A 19,604-nucleotide genomic window follows, 5' to 3' on the forward strand; every position below is an offset into this window, starting at 1 on the left:
AAGGTTAAGTCCTACTTAAATGGATGTATATGAACCGGTATGGGACGGTGTCATATTAGGGATGGCTTAGTTCAAAACACTAAGACCTACCTATATTGGGAATGGATTAGTTCAAAACACTAAGTCCTACCCAAATTGGATTAAGGTATGGATTAACCCTAATGGTTAAGTCCATCATCTATTTGTGTCATATCAATTGAGAACTGAATGACCTATTTGGTTTCAGGATGGATTTGTTATACATATATCAGACCCCTATATATATGGTTGATATTTTGTATTAGGAGGAGTATGGACTTTACATATATAATATATGTGCCATGGTATGAGCTTGAGTCTCAGGACCATGGTTAGGGCGCGTATATCGCCTGGAATGGATAACTGGACATAAGTGTTGTTCCCTGGTAGGTTTAGGTAGTCATGCCCACCTTAGGGTGCGTATTTGCATGTTGCCTTCTATTCAGGCTGAGACAGACCTACTGGACTAGCGAGCGTCCTATAGTGTGTACTATGTACTTATATGGACTACTCTAGCTATTGTTGAGATATCTAGGGTGTATCTGCGTATCGGGTCACTGTGTGGATTGCAGTTAGATTAGAACTTACTCGTGGGCCTGACCCACCCTTCTATTATTTTTTTTACAGGTGTTCGTTAGCTTCAGTCATAGAGCTGGATCGTGCTAAGCAAATACAGTCATTCACTCTACCGTTGGCATAGGATTGTATTTCATGTGGTAGAATTGAGTTTTATTTCTAGTTCTTTTGAATACAGTTGGGATTTGAATAGGGGTCCACTAGATGGATTCCCGAGTTGTATATGGAGGATCAGTTGTATCATAAAGGTTGTTTATTAATGAAATTTTATTTCGGGATTTCATTCAATGGATTATCATTTTAGTTTTCTATTCAGCAAATTTTATTTATGCTTATTTACTTTAAAATTGTACTCTGTGTTCATTAATTGCTAATTTGTTTGATATCCTCGGGTAATCGGGCGTGGACCTGGCCAACCCGCATCCGGAAATCCGGGGGTATCACACTAAATAACATGACCGGTGTTATTATATTCTTTCAAGTACTACATACCAACCAAAAAAAAAAAAAAAAAGTGGTTAATAAAGTAATACTTAATAGAGATGTAAACGGCGTCGTCTCGAATTTTTGCCCCTAAAACAGTGCTTCAGCATTCTTGTTCCCAAAGAAAAGTTTCTTCTATAGAGACAACATTTTGAAACTGTTGACATACGCACAAAACCCTAACGAAAAGTCGAAGGATTAGAGGATGAGTCGTGGAAGCGGAGGTGGATATGATCGTCACATTACGATCTTCTCTCCAGAAGGTCGTCTCTTTCAAGTAGGTATGAATTTTCTGAAATTATTACAGCTCTCTATTGACCTGATTTTAAGATTGTTGTTGAGGAAATAAAAAAGATGATAAAAGCTTCGATATAATCTTCTATTTTTCACTTTCCGTTCTCCAAAAACCCTTATCAACTGAACTTTTTTGTGTTTTTCCCCTTTGTGGAGTCCCAAATTGTGAATTTCCCTTTTCCCAGAGTTTTCAATAGCCAAACGATGCGTTAATTGTAAATAGCATTCCTTCAATAATCTGAAAAGTTTTACTTTTTTTTTTGGATGAATGAGCAGAGTATGCTTTTAAAGCCGTTAAGGCTTCTGGGATCACCTCTATCGGTGTCCGGGGTAAAGACTCTGTCTGTGTTGTAACCCAGAAGAAGGTTCCGGTGAGTATGCCTTATAATTATGAAACAGTATTCAATCCATTATTTTTTATTTCCATAAGTTGTTTAAATCTGAATCCTTATGCAGGACAAGCTTTTGGATCAGACTAGTGTCACACATCTTTTCCCCATCACAAAGTATCTCGGATTGTTAGCAACTGGCATGACAGGTTCTTTTAAAATGCTCTTTTAGCATAGCACTTTTTATTTATTTTATTGTATTTTATTGAAATTTGTTATAACCTCTTAACAATACATATCATATATATTTCATGCATTTTTATTCACAGTCAAATTAAATTGTTAACACATAGCATTATGTAATTGTTATTATTCTTTAGTATTAATTTCAAATTTGAGCCTTAATTTGATTTAGTTGGGTATTATATACCAAGTACATCTATTTTAATTGTCTGTGGTCTGTTTTATGCTAGTTTGTAGTTAATTATATTAATAAATTTCATTTTTACTTTTTAATGGAGATGATAATAATGAATTGAGATAAAAACAGAAATGATAATGCTGGACCAACTGACCAAGTATCTTAAAAGAGGACATATTAATAGAATCAGACTCAATCACAATCACATCATAATAACAAGTATGAGTGTATCTTTTACTTTATAGGTAAAGAAATCCCCCAAAGGTGCCAAGTGGGAGCAAGGCATAAAATGAACTTGCAAAACCAAAAAGTTTAAAAGCCCCTTGATATAAGATCTAAACCTAAAACACCATCTTGTTTCCTGTTATACTTACCTCATCTTGAGCTCAACTTTGTCCTCAGATCTCTCATACAGAACTCCAAGGAATTTGATGAAATCCACTTCCTCATTATGCCCAAGTCTCATGAAAGCACCTTTATCTTTAACAACTTTTATAGGCTCACATGAGGGGAACTGCTATATTGCCTATTAATATAGAGGGAAGTTCGCACACAGAAATGAAATGTCTTCTATGCTATCCCATTATATGATAAAATTGGTTGCACATAAACCTGTTGCTGATGTATGGTCGCTTAAAATGTGTGTTTATTTATATCCCTTAAACTATTATCATTTCAAAGTTAGCATTTCCTTTTTTCATTGGTTCTGTAGTTCAAATGTGAATAAGTTCAGTGTTTTTGCACGAGTGAAGCTTCAATAGTATTTGACATGTCATTATAGCTGATGCAAGGACCTTGGTTCAACAAGCAAGGAATGAGGCAGCTGAATTTCGCTTCAAATATGGATATGAGATGCCTGTTGATGTATTGGCTAAATGGTATAACAATATTTTTCCACTAGAATTCAAATTTTGCTTCTATATGATCGTGCCTTGTAGTTATTTCTTAGTCTACTAGCTGCTCGACTAATTGCGTGATATGATTTGAGTTGGCCATGTTTTCTCATCTCCTATTTAACTTACCTGCATTTTATCGAGAGAAGTTATTACAAAATGTAGTCTCTTCTCACTTCTTCCCTTTTCAAAATCGGGAGGTTTATGAACCCCATAGAAGTGTGTGATGCAACGAGATCGTTGAGGAACTCTTCTTATCTAATTAGTAATCCATTAGTATTTGATATTATCATTTCATTAGTACTCTTCATCATATTTTTCCAAAAAAGGGAAAAAAAATTTATTAGTATGTATATTAATTTTATGCCTGGCATATTCTAGTGAAGTTTGTCCTTGTGCTCAGTTGATATGGTCTAATCTACTTTTTGGTTCGGAATGACTTGGACTATGCTCATGTAGATCGAAAATTTCATTTATAGTTACGTTTTGAAAGCCCAAGAATGAGGGTGGTCAGTGGTGGTAAAGGTGGACTCTAGTGTGCCCAAGCAAGTTTCGGATGTGAGTGAGCACAGGTGTTATGTCTTATATGAAGTAGTATCTAATGCGCCATCATAAGTAATGCCTGAAACACCTAGTTCATAACTTTATATAAATTATTAATGTTTCCACATGACATATACCTTTGTTTACTAGAAAATTCAACCCTCACTTTTCTGATTATAAGTTTGCTAAGGCTTTTCTTACGCAGTCAGATAGCTTTTTCCGCTTGCCTCTCACCATCATAGTAATGTTTGGAACACCTAGATCCACTGTTGTATGGATGTCACAATATAACATGTACTTTTGTCAACATCATTATCATCATCGCTGTTGATAGTTAAAATCTGGCTTTTATATCTCCAACAAAAAAAGAGAGGAGAAAATGTCGCTATTTTTTATTGGTTCATAAATTTGCTAAAGCTTTTCCAAGCAGGAAAATGCTCATTCTCTACTGCTTCTCACCATTTCTTCATAAGCAATGCTTAAAATCGATGATATTGCAGTTGGGATCTATTCTATTCTTTCATGTATCCTGCTATATTGGATTCTTTTTTGCATGTGCAGGATTGCAGACAAATCACAAGTCTATACCCAACATGCCTACATGAGACCTCTTGGAGTAGGTGTGCGTTTAACCTTTCTCCACTGGTGTGAAAGTCCTTTCTTCTTCTTATTATTATTTTTGACAAGTGAAAGTCCTTTCTTATTGTAAAATTCCGCATGGTGAAATCACATATGAGACTTAATCGTTTTTACTTGAATGTAAACGAGCTCCATATTATGCAATCACGCTTCACACTGTCTTATTTTTATTTAAATTTGTTAGGTTCATCATATCGTTCACACAACTCAATTCCTTGATTTCTAACCCCCTATGTTTGCTTTTTTGCAGTTGCTATGGTTTTGGGTATTGATGATGAGTTTGGACCGCGGCTCTTTAAATGTGATCCAGCTGGCCATTTCTTTGGTCATAAGGTATGAGCAAACCCTTTTTTTCCCCTCATAATATGTTAAAATTTTCTCTGTAAGTTTGTTTATTTCCTCCTGTTATGCAATATGAGTGCTGCAAATTATACCACAAAATGATGAAATGCCATGATATTCATCCGCTACAAAAATCAGTTAGTGTCTACTCTGGACGTGCATATCTGTGTTCCTTTAAACCAACCACTCCCTTTGTTCCTTTAAACCAACCACTCCCTTTGTTCCTTTAAACCAACCACTCCCTTTGTTCCTTCTAACAGAGACTGTAAATTGTCTCTTGAGGGAGTTAGTGAAGCTGTTTAGAGAAGTGTAATGTCCAAGGCTGTGCAATGTGATGTTTACTGTTTTATGAATTGTTTGGAAAGATGAAAATATAATTTTGTTTTAGGATTAGAGTTCTCCCTATGCAACACATCTGACTAAGAACTTGGTTGCTTCTTGTTTTTTTTGCATGCTCCACTTAGATTAGATGTAAAATTAATATTTTTTGATAGCTAATGGTTGGGTGCAAAGAGCACGAAATGAAAAGGCCATACATTTTTGAAAAGATGTCAACTTGTTCCTATATGACATTGTCACTTTAGCAAAGGGTCTTGGTTGCGTCTTGATAATCTCCATGTTCCCCTTTGGATAGGATCAGTTTTTTGATGTTAGATCTTGGTCTTCAAGAAGTTGGTTTGTGTATTTTATTAAAAAAAAAAAAAAAATGAATTTGGAAACTTATTTATTTTTTTATTTTTTGGGTATTATCCTTTTGTTGACTTTATCTGGACAAGCCAATACTTGTTAGGATAGAAATTTCAGGTTTTTGTCCTTAGCTTCCATTTACAGGTTATGCAATCTACACATATAAGTGGAGATTTTTTTTCATTTCTCAATACAAACACATGAACATGTATCATGTGATATAATTATTGGGACTGTTTTATATCATCATTTTACCCTGTACCCCGTCGTCAACTTCACTTCACTTCATTATATATTTGAGAAAAATTAATTCGATCAAATCGAAGCTCTCGACGCGCTCTGTTAGTGAGGTGGTTTCATTAACATCCTAACTTATATACCAGTTAAGAACTTGGAGTTATAAGTTTTAGGAAGTTGGGTGTGGAAGTAAGTTGCAGCATGATGATGTATTTTCCATTTGTGGATTATGTTTGTTCCACCTGTTAATATGGAATATTTATTTATTAAATATCATTATTTGATTAACTAGTTTTTATCACCTAAATAAGAATATATACTGTGACATTTGTCTGGGGTTCTTTTTCAGTACTTCTAACCAAATGATTTTCAACTTGTAACTGTCAGTTTGCTAGTTCTAGCTTCATAAAGCCAACAATTTTATTTTACATTTTTGCTACCTAATGTTTATTTGTACTATTATGCTTGGAAACTCATGCCAACATGTTCTAGGCAACAAGTGCTGGATCAAAAGAGCAAGAGGCTATAAATTTCCTAGAAAAGAAAATGAAGAATGATCCCGCATTTACCTACGAGGAGACGGTGCAGGTAGATGTTTCTTTTTCATTTTTATGATTTATTTTATAGTTTAGAATGGGGCTTGTTTTTCCACATTGCATCTCTCTCTGCCTCTCACTCTCTCTCTGACTGCAAGCTGATTGGAATTGCATCAAATTCATTGTTTTTTTCTAATTAGTGATGTTGGTAACATAATTTGTCTCCATATGTTGGCAAAAGCAGTACCATGAATTGACTGGAAGTATGTCTGAAACTTCCTCAGTATTTTCTCCTATTTTATATCAAAGAGTACACTTAACATGGACGGGGCTGACGCTGAGTAGTGTCTTCTTTCGATATATATATATTTGCTGAAACTACAAGTGAGCAAAAACAAAGAGAATTTCATTGGCTTTTGTTACTATTTTCTGTTGATTCAGTATAATATAATAAAATCATGCACAACTTTGATGATAATCATGATACTGCATGAGCTTGTCAGCTTTGATTTATCATCAGTTAAATGCTCAGATTGTTATGCTTTCATATTCTTTGAGCTTCTTTTAGTACTCTTTTTCTTGTGTGATTGGTATATCTCTCTAAGATTGATAGTGAAGTTCTATAAAACAACTGTCAGACCAGTCACTCTTTATTTGATGGAAAATTGGGCAGATAAAAAACAACATATGTGTAGAATGCATAAGCTGAGATGCAACACTTGGAGATAGAATGAAAGAAAATCGATTAAGATGGTTTGAACATGTACAAAGAAGACCACCAAGTGCACGAGTTAGGAAAAGTGACATGGTCCACATTGAAGGTAATGCTTGGGGAAGGGGAAGACTGAAATTAACATGGGTGGAGTTAATGAGGAAAGATATTGTAACATGTGATTTGATTGAGACTATCTTAGAGCGGATTGGAATAATATGGAGGAAAAGACTTTGTTGAGTTGAGTTGAATTGAGATACAAATACCATTTACAGCTGTAGAATTGCAAAATTTTGGCATATGTGTTGAGATCATCCTCAATTCTGTTACAACTTACAAGAGGAATGTTACTAGGAGAAAATACAATGTTTTCATGTTCCATATTGGACTTATTGCACCAACATTGCATCATGTTTTGGGTTGATAAAATTCACAAAGAAACATAATTTTAAGAAGCGTATTCCCACAAAAGACTTGTGCTTTCAGCCATAATTCCTTTGCATTGAAGGGAGATCACTGTTAGCATTACATATAGTATAAACATTGAACTGATTACAGTAATTTTACCCTATGAGTTTTGTCATTTGATTTTGTTTTCAAAAACTCAAGTCATTTGTTAGTTTCTATACATTAAATCAGTGATTCTTCTGTCCAATTGTTTGAGAGCTTGTCCCCGCATTTTTTCTGCTACGGTATGTGAATGGGCTTTTAGACCTCACTTTTCAAAAATATATATGACCTTATAAACATGGATAAAAAAAAATAATGTTAATTCTCTAAATTTTTTGCTTGAGTTTTCTTTCTTGAGATTGATTGCTGTGGGATGTTAACAAATGATTTGCATTTTATTTACCTTGTGAAGTCAGGCACTTTATTTATAATTTCCCCACCTGAAGTTTAACTTTGCTATGTTACTTCCATTATGTAGACTGCAATTTCAGCCCTGCAATCTGTTCTACAAGAGGATTTCAAGGCAAATGAGATTGAGGTATGATATTCTGGGAAGGGGACTTCCATTTGTAGACTGCATTACCTTATTAAATTATTTGTTACAATGGAAAAGGTATCTCTATCCATATTTTTGTTCATAGCCTAATTAAAATGCCGAAAAGTTTTGCAACATTTTTGCTTGAAATTGATGATGTGGCCACCTGGATCTGCTGCATAAGCTGCCTTTGCATGGCAAGTCCCCTATCACATTAATTTTCTTCATCTTATTTTACGAAATAAAACTTGATGTGGCAATTTAGTTGGTTTGTTGGCACAATGAATGATATCTTGCTGCACGGATTATCTATCATCCTCACCAATTGTTGCCTTTGTGTAGGATGGGAATACAAAAAAGGATTTGTTTATATAAAACCTATATCAACAGTTACTGTTTAACTAGTAGATTGATTTTGGGGCAATTTCACTGCACCCACTTGCAGTGGAAGGGCACATTTGATAACTTCTATTTGAACCCCTTCTCTCTCTGTCTCTCTGGAAGTGTTTCTTTCTTCTTTCTTTCTTTCTTTCTTTCTTTCTTTCTTCTTCTTCTTCTCCATTTTTTTTTTTTTGGAAAAACTGGACCTGTTTCTTTTGTGTGTCACCTTTGGGTTTCTCCATCTTCTGTATTCTGACATCTTTTCCTCTTCCCGTTGGGTTTGGACTAGCATGTGGTACTCTTAGCATTGCAAACTGAGATTGTTTTAATCATGTAGGGTCGGGATAATTCCCATTGTGAGATCTTCATTAGTTCCAAACAGAACTTAGCAGCTGTTCCTACAATTTTATTTAGTCATCATTTTAGTTAATAATTAAGGCACAGAGGAAGATCTGAAGGCAGTGTATCTCTTATGGTTCTGATCCCGATTCCTTCACCTGTTCCTGCTGATCTGCTCTGTTGTTTAATATGACATGGCCCTATATTATGCTGAATGGTCGGTGGCCAGCTTTTTGGAGAAGTTTTTTTATCAATTAAGTTGTATGTAATTGGTGTGCATATATTATTATTCATAAATATTATAATCATTATTATGAAAAATTATATATTTTGTCAGGTTGGAGTTGTGAGGAAGGAGAATCCGGGCTTCAGAGTGTTGTCTACTGAGGAGATTGACGAGCACTTGACCGCAATAAGTGAACGTGATTAAGTTCTTGCAGAAGTCCAAAGCTCTATTGTTTTGTGTCATTCAGTTATTCTAAATCGCAAAAAGCCTTCTTGTTTCTGTTTTTATCTGTTTACTTTAATCAGCAGATGTGTTCTTAAAGCAGACTGTTTGATATTTAACGTACTAGTAAAAAATATATGCCTCCAAATATCCTATCTTCTGGTCTATTTTCATTGAAATTAGAAGTGTTCTGAAAAGATTGGTTTTAGAGTACTAGTGACAAAATGTACTAAAATTTATGTGGCAACCTGCAAGTGCTCGGGTAAATATCTCGGGTGTGAATGTGGTTAATAAGCATTTGATTCACCAAATCTCGAACTACTCAATAACATATGCATAATTCTAAAAATATTTTGTTATTTTGTTTTATTTTTAAATTTTCTAATGTTGTCAAAGGAGCTGAAGCTGAATAAAACTGACTTTGTTTCTTTGGATATAAAATATTTTTTTTTGGTGTTGGTTTGTTGTAAAATATTTAACAAAGAAAAAAAATTATTAAAACTGAATAAATATAATTTATTCATCAATTTTTTAGTAAGATATTTTACATGTCTGATTTCGACAATTAAAAATTTTTAAAATATATATTTTACTTGAAAGAATATACGTATATATTTTTTTCTGAGAAATATTTTATGTCGAAACAGCAGTGACTCAATAAAATCTTTTCTCACTTAGGCCATCCGGGTTAGCTAAAGCCCTTCTTTAGCTATTTGGGATCCCAAACTCCATGCAGCGGACTAGCTTAATTGGGCGGGGCCCACTTTGGCTCGCGTGTCGGCTAGTGGAATATCGCGAGGCCTAGCCCGATCGCTGTATATTTTTTTTGTTTTTTCCTTGACCAAAACGTACCGCGAGGCCGAGCCCGATCGATGTATATTTTTTATGTTTTTTCCTTGACCAAAACGGCGACGTTTTGGTTATGTTCCTTCCTTCTTCTTTTTTTTTTTTCCTAAAATGGCAATAAATGCGAGAATATTTATTTCCATAATCTCATTGTTTTTTTACTTTGCAATAACTCGGGTGAAATGTGTAGAGATAGGAAAAAACATCAACGGCGAAAGCACTCTGCTGGGTCGACACTGACACTGAGAGACGAAAGCTAGGGGAGCGAATGGGATTAGATACCCCAGTAGTCCTAGCTGTAAATGATGGATACTAGGCGCTGTGCGTATCGACCCGTGCAATGCTGTAGCATCCCATCCCATCCCATTATGACAAGACCTGGGGATATCAGAAGCGAGAATGTTGACATGAGTAAAGCGTTCTTCCCTGCCCTGGTTTGCCATTTCATTTACCCCTGGAAAATCTTCTGGCTATAGTCAGTATGCTGAATAGTGCCTTAAGGTACTGTTTGGCAGAATGGTTTTTTATGAAAAAAAACTCTAAAATAGGTTATTTGAACTCCATTTTTTTTTTTTAAATAAAATAAAATTTATTAAATGAAAAATATATTGTTTAGGCACTGTTTGTCCAAAAATAAATTTATTTGGGCAAAAATAAATAAATAAATAAATTTTTTTTTTTTTTTTTTGTTTTTTACCCTTAAAATTTGTTTTTAATTTTTTTTTTTTTGGCTTTAAATTTTAAATGTGTACCACAAATAGTGTATTTGGCCATTAAGGCACTGTTTGTGTTAGCCAAACAGTGCCTTAATAGCTATAATTTAAAAAAAAAAGTTTAAAATTCAATTTTTTTTTTTAACTTTATTAAAAAAAAATTAAATTAAAAAATTTAAAATCACTTCTCTTCTATAAATACTCCAACTCTTACCATCATTCATCACATTTAACCGATCTCTATTATCTACCATACAACTTATTTCTTCTTCTATTTTCTCAATCTTAATTATTATTTTCAAACTCATTTCGATTCCATGAATCCTCGACATCCATTTTATTACAACACCCAATTCAACCCATCAAACAATGAGTTTTTGCTATTTCCCGAAGACTATCAATTATTATGGAAGCGAATCTGAATTTCCTTCTTATCAACCATCCCAACCTTTTTATCAACCATCCCAAACTTCTCATCGATATTGTGGTACTAGCGTTCCACAATCAAGTAACTCAAAACCCCCTCCAAAGCAACCGGCTATCTGAAATATAAATTGGATCAAGGTTGAAGATGAGGCTTTATGTTGGGCATGGATGTCCATTATCTCTGATGCGATTATGGGGACATATCAAAGTAAGAAGAAATTATGGGAGCGAATCCTAGAACAATATGTACAACATATTGGTGTTCCTCCAACTGACCGAAATGAAAGAGGTTTGACGAATTGTTGGTCGGTGATCCAACAAAAAATCAGCAAATTTTTCGAGTCCATGACTAACATCGAAATGAATCGTCCCAGCGGCTTCAGCAGTGATGATATAATGAGTTATTTATTGTTTAAATATAACTCGTAAATATTTTAAACAGTCGGCTTTTAATTTTTTGTTAATTTTTTCGTGTAAATGATAGCAGCTAAAGACTTGTTTCGTAGCGAAACAGATGGTGAATTTAAGTTAGAAAGTTGCTGGGAGATCTTGAAGTATAACAATAAATGACATTCACATTGTGCTGAACAAGTAGATAAAGGAAAAAAAGGAAAAAAGAAAAAAACAGCTGAAGAAGAGTGAATTTGACATTAATGAGGCAGTTGGGCACTCATTATCATCTACTCCGTCAAGTCATGCAGCCACGACAGATGGAGCTTCAACTGAAGAATCACCACACATGGGGGAAAATGATTCACCCGGTGTGGAAGAATATCAACAACTACAACGACTAGCAAGTAGCGCCGAGCAAAAATTAATTCAATTTTTGAATTGTAAAATTGATTCATTACCAATTTTAATGATCTCAAATATCATTATGAGAGTCGTCAGGAGAAAATGAAGGATGCCCAAGTGGCACGAGAGGTAAGAAAAGCGGAGAAATAGAAGACGAGGCAGCTAGAGATTCTAGAGAAACAGAGAGCTGAAGAGAAGGAGATCATGTTAATAGATCCAAATTCGGCACCAACGGAAACGGGAAAAGTTTGGATTATTGCACGACAAAATGAGATATTGGCATCTTTGCATTATGGTCTGCCCCAAAGTTCCCATAGGATTTTGTGATCCTTAGTCTATTTATTTTCTTATTCCAATTTAGGATATTGTATTGTTTAAGTTATTTTTAATTGTTTTATTTTTTTTGTTTTTTATTTATTTATTTATTTTTTATTCATAATGGATAATGTATTGTTTAAAGTTATAATATCAATCCTAGTTTTTTTAATAATTTGAAAAAGTATTGTTTAATTGAAAAATATTATCGTTAAGAAAATATAGCCGTTACAAATATAACTGTTAAGAATATTGTGGTTAAAAATATATCCGTCGGGAAAATAAAAATAATAATAATAATAATAATTTTATATATATATTTTTTTGGAGAGCGAAAACTCGGAGAGCCTGATGGAGTGCATGTTTCTGGAGAGCCAAAGCTGTTGTCATAACTCTTGGAATTGCTGACGTGGCTCTTGGAAAAACTGAAGTGACATTTTTGAAGAGCCAAAATTCGGAGAGGCCGGTGCAGGTGGCTTTATCTCTCTTAGATCATTATGTGGCATAACGCGGATTAAGAAAATAGCTCTACAAAAGTGTATTAATATATTATAAAGTGTCATGATCGGAGGGTTGCCCTTAAATTAGTCCACCAAGTGCTAAATAGACTCAGACCATCTAATAATTTCTGGTTATCAAGTAGCCAAGTCTTCATACATGAATCTTCGCAAGTTCAATACTCTTTAGGTTGTGTAGTTGGTTTTACATGATTCTGAATATCTTCAAAATCTGAACATTTTCATAGAAATCCACTCGCTCTTCAATCCCGTTGAAGCCTTCAGATCCTGCAATGGAACTGACAACGGGAGTCAAATTTACGAAGAGAAGCTAGAGAAGAACACCTAATTGGGAGCAACCGAGGAGAATTTAATGAACACTTGCAAGCCATGCATGAGATACAACGATCAATATTGAGCTCCGCCAATAACATCATTGGTATCGCCATGACTCGGTTAATAGATGAGTTTGATACCATTTTAATCAGCACCAAAAATTCAATTGAATTACAAGACGATTGATCATCAACTGAATGAAGAATATTCCATCAACGATCTCAGGAGTATTGCAAAGGTGATGTTTTCATTTGAGGCATTCAGGTTTAGGTAGATGTTTGGAAGTCTGTCTTTCATGGACACCATTCTTGGCTTGGCGTTGAGCATATAAGCAGTGCTGATGTCAAAAGGTTGTTTTGGGGGGTAAGAATTGGAGCTTAAAATCAGACGATGGATGCAAGCGTCTAATTGTCTCCGAATTTTCTTTTTTGTGAAAGATTTAATTATATAGAAATATTAGTTTACTAATCCGTTTTGAACTTTACAAAAGACAATTTCTTGTCCAATCCTACGATAATAAGTTAATTATTTATTCTTTTCCCTCTTTGAACAAACTTATCATTTTTTTTTTTTTTTTTATTACCATTAAACATAATTAAAATGAAATGACAAAACTACCTCCTTCATTAAAGGAAACAAAAATGAAAGAATTTGCAACTCAGTTGTTCCTCCTTTCCCTCAATTACTCGAAGGATTTGGTAGATGAGTTAATGTTTCATCAAAATTTTATTTTCTGCCATCTCCATTCTCACGAGGAGGAGTTCCCTTAAATTTTGAGAAAATTCTTTGCTTAGACTTTAAGCAATCAGAAAATTTGTATAGAAGAATTAGGGAAAAAAATGAAGAAAAGAACATGACAAAAGAATGTTATTGAAAAGATGGGCTGATTAAAATTTTAGAAATAAAAAACATAGAGTAGTTTTATAATTTTAATACACACAAAATAAAAATATAAAAAGAATTAGGTGTGGGCAGTTTAAATAAGAACACCAGCCCCACGTAGCTTTACCAATTGGATGGATTTCAGAACTAGTTGTTGTCATGTTTTCTCATTACGTTTGTTCTATAAAAAATTTGTAGTAGATTAAATTATTTACAAAGAATAGAGATGGCAGAAAATTGAAAAGGCAACGGAGTAGTCAAATACTTTTCAATTTTTTTTTTTAAGCAAATGGTCTAGTTTTGTCATTTTATTTTGATTATATTTAATGATAATGAAAAGAATGGGTAAGTTTATTAAAATAGAGAAAAAAATGACTAATTAACTCATTGCCGTCAGATATAATCCCAATGCTATAATTAAAAGTGAGTGTACTCTTTTCTGCTCACCAGGGAGTAGTTAAACACTACTATATATATATATATATATAATATTAATAGAGAAAAACAAATTATAGAAAGAGAAAGAAACCAGTGTAATTGTTTGTTCTTATCTTTTCCTTCAATTGTCAATTTGTTTAGTTTGTTAAAATAGGAAACACAAATGTATAAAGAAATAAAGTGTAATATGTATTAAAACAGAGGGTATTCATGTCTTTTTAGTTATCGCCACGCAGATTCAATATACATACAATCTAAAATTTTAATTCGAGATGTGTAACACTGCTCTATATAAATTGATATTATAAGTACGCATGGTTATTGCTATAAAGACAGATTGTGTCTTGCACACTAACGTGTCCTAATAAGAGGTTGACACCTCTTTAAAATTTAAAAAAATACAAAACATAGGTCATGCCCATTTTTTAGGGTTAAACCGGACAAATCTATTTTTTTTTTTTACCTCTCTCTTTCTCTCTTTGCTCCCACTTGTGTATCATCATCTGCATCTTTCTTTTTCTTTAGTCGCCAATCATTCCAAAAAACAGATTGGATTTCGATTTTACTTTGGTCTTAGCAAGGATTGATTCATTTTATTAAAACAGGTGATAAGTACACAAAACCTATTATTTCATGCACTAAAATAAGCTTTTAATTAGATTTTTATATTATTTAAACATTCTTGTATGCTCGTTCTATGTTTTATAGGTGTTAATGTATGAAAAAGAAAGTAAAAATAAAAGTGAAGAAGAGAAAGGAGGAGAGTGAAAGAAGAAAAGAAGAGAAAAAAAGAAAAGAAAAGTCAACAAAAGTGTGTGCACGTGAAGAAGAGAAAGGAGGAGAGAAGAGAAGAAAAGAAAAGAAAAGTCAACAAAGGTGAAGAAGTGGTTAAAATAGAAGTGGTTAGAAGTTAGGAAGAAAAGGTGAATAAATGGTTGATATAGAAAAGGTCAGAGTAAGGTGTAGCGAGGTGGCGTGAAGGAAGAAAAAAGTCAGAAGTATTGATCAGAAGGCAACAAGTGGGGATACACAATTTTGGTTATAAATAGCTGACTCCGGAGCATTCAAAGGGGGATATAGATAGAATGATATAATAGATTATTAGAGTTTTCCTTATTATTTCTAGTTCTAATTTTCTTCTCAATGCATTGTTATTTTATTACTCATCAGTTTCTTACTCTTAATTTATATATTTGAAATTTCTCATTATAATATTGCTTTAAATATTTGTTGTTCAATATTCATTTCTTAGTGACAAACTCCAAAATCAATGTTTTTAAAATCTCTTGTCCAAAAACAAAAACTCACTTGAATGCGTGGTTCGACCCTACTTGCCATTAGACATTTTTAGTTAAATGGTTGAAGATATTTTATCTTGATATGGAGTGTATTTGATAACGACAAGTCCATAAATATACGCCTATCATATTTGGACAATAAACTTCCAAAGACTTTATTGCAAAAATGTGAACCATTATCACTTATAATGGCTCGAGGTGTACCAAACCTAGGTAAAATTAAGTCTTTGAAGAAATGTACCATAACTCGATGGTCGGCTATCTTGGTGGCTAAGGCTTTTTACCCATTTGGATACATAATCAACAGCCAGAAGGATGTAAAGACATCCATATGAGGAAGGAAAGGGTCCTATGAAATCAATAGCCTAAACATAAAAAATTTCAACAACTAAAATTGGCTGTTGGGGCCATTCATTACGTTTGGTAATCTTACCTAACGATTGGCATCTAGGACAAGCCAAACAATAGGTGTGGGTATCCTTGAAAAGGGTGGCCAATAAAATCCTGACTGCAAAATTTTTGTAGCGGTTCTTTTAGAGCTAAAGTGGCCATCACATGCCTGATCATGACAGAAGAAAATGACAGATTCTTGGTCTACCTTAGTGACACACCTACGGATGATTTGATCTGGATAATATTTGAACAAGTAAAGGTCCCAAAAAAATTTCTTAACCTTAGCTAGGAATTTCTCTCTCTCTTGTTTGGTCCAAGTTGAAGGAATTTGACCCGTCACAATGTAATTGACAATATCATCATACCATGGGGCATGGGTTATTGCAAATAATTGTTCATCCGGAAAGCATCCGAGATTGGAATGGATTCACTAATGGACTCAACAACAAGACGAGACAAATGATCAACCACCATATTATCGGAGCCTTTCTTATCACGAATCTCAAGGTCAAACTCTTGAAGAAGTAAGATCCAACGGATCAACCGAGGTTTGGCATCCGCTTTGGAGAGAAGATGTCTTAATGCAACATGATTAGTATAGATGATGACCTTGGAACCCATCAAATAGGAGTGAAATTTGTCGAAGGAAAACACGACTGCTAACAATTCTTTCTCCATGGTGGAGTAGTTGATTTGGGCATCATTCAGGGTTTTGCTAGCATAATAGATGACATGTCGTGCTTTCTCAACTTTTTGACCTAAGACAGCTCCTACTGCATAATCCGACGCATCACACATGATTTCAAAGGGTAAGTTCCAATCTGGCGAATGGATGATGGGTGCAGTGGTGAGAGCTGACTTCAATTGTTCAAAAGCAGAGTGACAGGCATCGGTAAACTCAAATGGTATATCCTTCCCTAATAAATGGGTAAGAGGTCTTGCCATCTTGCTGAAATCTTTAATGAAACGATGGTAAAAACCAGCATGACCTAAGAAAGTTCTAATATCCCAAACAGTTTTGGGAATGGGTAAACTCGAGATAAGGTCAACTTTGGATTAATCTACCTTAATTCCCGCAGCGGAGATATTATGACTGAGGACAATTCCTTTTTTAACCATGAAATGACACTTTTCCCAGTTAAGAACTAAGTTAGTGTCACGACAACGCTAAAGAACAAGAGTAATATGGTGAAGGCATTGCTCAAATGATGAACCAAAGACAGAAAATTCATCCATGAAGATTTCCAGAAACTTTTCAACTATGTCATTGAAAATACTTATCATATCCCGTTGAAATGTAGCAGGTGCATTGCATAAACCAAAAGGTATGCGACGATAAGCAAATATGTCAAATGGACAGGTGAAAGTGGTCTTATCTTGGTCATCAACGTGGATATGGATTTTATTATACCCAGAGTAACCATCTAAGAAACAATAGAAGGATTGACTAACTAATCTTTTTAACATTTGATCAATGAAAGGCAGAGGGAAATGATCCTTTCGAGTGACAGTATTGAGCTTTCAATAATCAATGCAAACTCTATCCAGTTGGACATGAGTAGGAACCAATTCATTATGGCTATTGGATACGACGGTGATGCCTGATTTTTTAGGGACAACATGAATGGGGCTTACCCACTGACTATCAGAAATGGGATAGATGATACCGGCATAAAAAAGTTTGATAACTTCAGCACAAACAACTTCCTTTAAATTAGGGTTAAGTCTCCTTTGGGGCTGCCTATAGGTTTTTACATCATTATCTAAATGAATACGATGTTGAACCACTAAAGGACTAATGCTGCGAATATCATCAATGGACCACCCTATGGCTGCACGATTTTCCCTAAGAACCTTAAGAAGTTGGGTTTCCTGATTGGTAGTCAAGTCCGAAGCAATTACCACGGGAAAAGTGTCAGACTCACCTAGGTAAGAGTATTTTAAAGTCTCAGGTAGAGGCTTTAGTTCAACCTTAGGTGGCTTCTTCTTAGTTTCGAGAGCAGTGGTGTGATACCCCTCAGATTCGAGACGCGGGTTGATCAGGCCCAGGCCTAAACCCGAGGGAATATCAAACAATTAATATTTTAACGAACACGGAATACAAATTGAATTAAAGAAATAAAAATAATAAGCTGAAAGAAACTAGAATAAAAATCCTCAAAACATAATTATTTAAATCCGTTAATCCAAAACTCCATAAGTTTACAACTCGAGAATCCATCCAGTGGACCCCTTATTAAAACCCAATAGAAACTAAAATGTCATAAATATAATCTAAAGCTAAACATAGAAAAGATTCCTATGTAGTTGGATGAATGAATATCTGTATCTGCTCTGCACGTCCAAACTCTAACCCTGGAACTGACGGACACCTGAAAAATAAAGAGTGGGTCAGGCCCACATGCAAGTTCTATTCCACTACGATCCAAGCAGTAATCCGATAAGCAGATACATCCTAGATAGCTCAACAATATCTATCTAGTCCATACATATATATATCCACACTAAGGGACATTCACTGGACTACAGTAGGGGTCTCAACCTGAATAGAAGGCAACATGCGAAAATGCACCCAAAGGTGGGCATGAGTACCTAGACCTAATAGGGTACACCTCAACCTACTTTAACCAGCTACGCATCCACTGCATATACGCACCCTAACCAACGAGTCTGAGACTCAAGCTCATCTTGTGGTACCATAAACATATATATAAAGTCTGTCCAAAACCAGGGTATGTCATTCAAATACTTATTGAGATGACATACAATATACAAACTAGTTAATCACTCAACTTATTCAATTGATATGACTTAACTACCATCCATTAATCCAGGAAGCCATTCAACTTAGTCACAGTTGATCTGATTCAATCACAATTTGGATTCAATATTTTTCAATCCATCTTTTAATCCATGAGGGTAGGTTTAAGCGTTTTGAGCTAAACCGTCCCTAGTATGTCACCGTCCCATACCGGTGCATACAATCCTCCATATCCATGTAAATTACAAAACATAATAATAAGCTAGTAATTTATAATCCAAACCTTTATCCATATCATTGCAGAAAAGTATTTAAAATTTCAGCAATATAAATCCCAGCATTAATTCATGTAATGGCACTAGAGAATTTGATATTCCAACAATTAACATCCAGAGCACGCATAGTTCAAACCTTAAACATAAAATGATCTATCATGCATCTAATATAAGATTTATAATCTTAGTATAATCCATTATGTTGCCCAAAACTAAGTTAAGCAATTTGGTTCTTTCCATCCATTATCAGTATGCTAAGTTGTATGCTTTTATACTGATTCATTCTTTAAATAATTTATAAAAATTTATTTACATATCCGTATTATCAAATTTTCTAAGCATAAGAAGTGTATTATGCATTTTAGAACCATCCAAAGTCTATTTAACCTATTTAGATTACTTAAAATAGGTTCTCAAACAATTCTGGACAATTAAAACTAAGTTCTAGGTTGCGGCCCAACTTAGTCGGCTCAATTGCCAACTGAGCAGGCTAAGTTCCCAACTTAGTCGGCTCAGTTTCCAACTGAGTCGGCTAAATTGCCAACTTAGTCGGCTCAGTCTCCAACTGAGTCGGCTAAGTTGGTGCTGATGCCGTCTTCTTCGTCCGTTCAGCCTTTGTAAACCCTAAAACTCCATTGCTAAGGCCTCTAAGCTTCAACCTACGTCCTATACGTCTATACTAAATTATTTTAAGTGTTTTAACATGCAAAGATTCAATTTAAACAACAGTTCATGCATAAAGATCACAAAACTAAAGAAAACACGA

General features: G+C 34.4%; 1 protein-coding gene across 1 annotated transcript; it reads left to right on the top strand.

The window, feature by feature from the left end:
- The first annotated feature begins 1,194 nt into the window (after positions 1 to 1,194).
- LOC132284098 (proteasome subunit alpha type-6-like) lies at positions 1,195 to 9,018 on the top strand. Its single transcript, XM_059786166.1, has 9 exons — positions 1,195 to 1,358; positions 1,648 to 1,742; positions 1,828 to 1,909; positions 2,903 to 2,999; positions 4,119 to 4,177; positions 4,447 to 4,529; positions 5,955 to 6,050; positions 7,639 to 7,698; positions 8,753 to 9,018. The coding sequence occupies exons 1-9, from the start codon at positions 1,283 to 1,285 to the stop codon at positions 8,843 to 8,845; spliced, it is 741 nt and encodes a 246-aa protein (XP_059642149.1). The 5' UTR covers positions 1,195 to 1,282; the 3' UTR covers positions 8,846 to 9,018.
- The last annotated feature ends 10,586 nt before the right edge of the window (positions 9,019 to 19,604 follow it).

This window comes from Cornus florida, unplaced genomic scaffold (genome assembly GCF_030987335.1).
Source record: "Cornus florida cultivar Cherokee Brave unplaced genomic scaffold, ASM3098733v1 CherokeeBrave_3.0.0_Hap2_Chr11, whole genome shotgun sequence".
Taxonomy (NCBI): Eukaryota; Viridiplantae; Streptophyta; class Magnoliopsida; order Cornales; family Cornaceae; genus Cornus; species Cornus florida.

Excerpts from the sequence above, each read along its gene's own strand:
- LOC132284098 (XM_059786166.1), top strand. The coding sequence starts at position 1,283 with ATGAGTCGTGGAAGCGGAGGTGGATATGATCGTCACATTACGATCTTC. Across the intron at positions 1,359-1,647 it reads AGGTCGTCTCTTTCAAGTAG|AGTATGCTTTTAAAGCCGTT; the intron begins GTATGAATTTTC and ends ATGAATGAGCAG. Across the intron at positions 1,910-2,902 it reads GTTAGCAACTGGCATGACAG|CTGATGCAAGGACCTTGGTT; the intron begins GTTCTTTTAAAA and ends ATGTCATTATAG.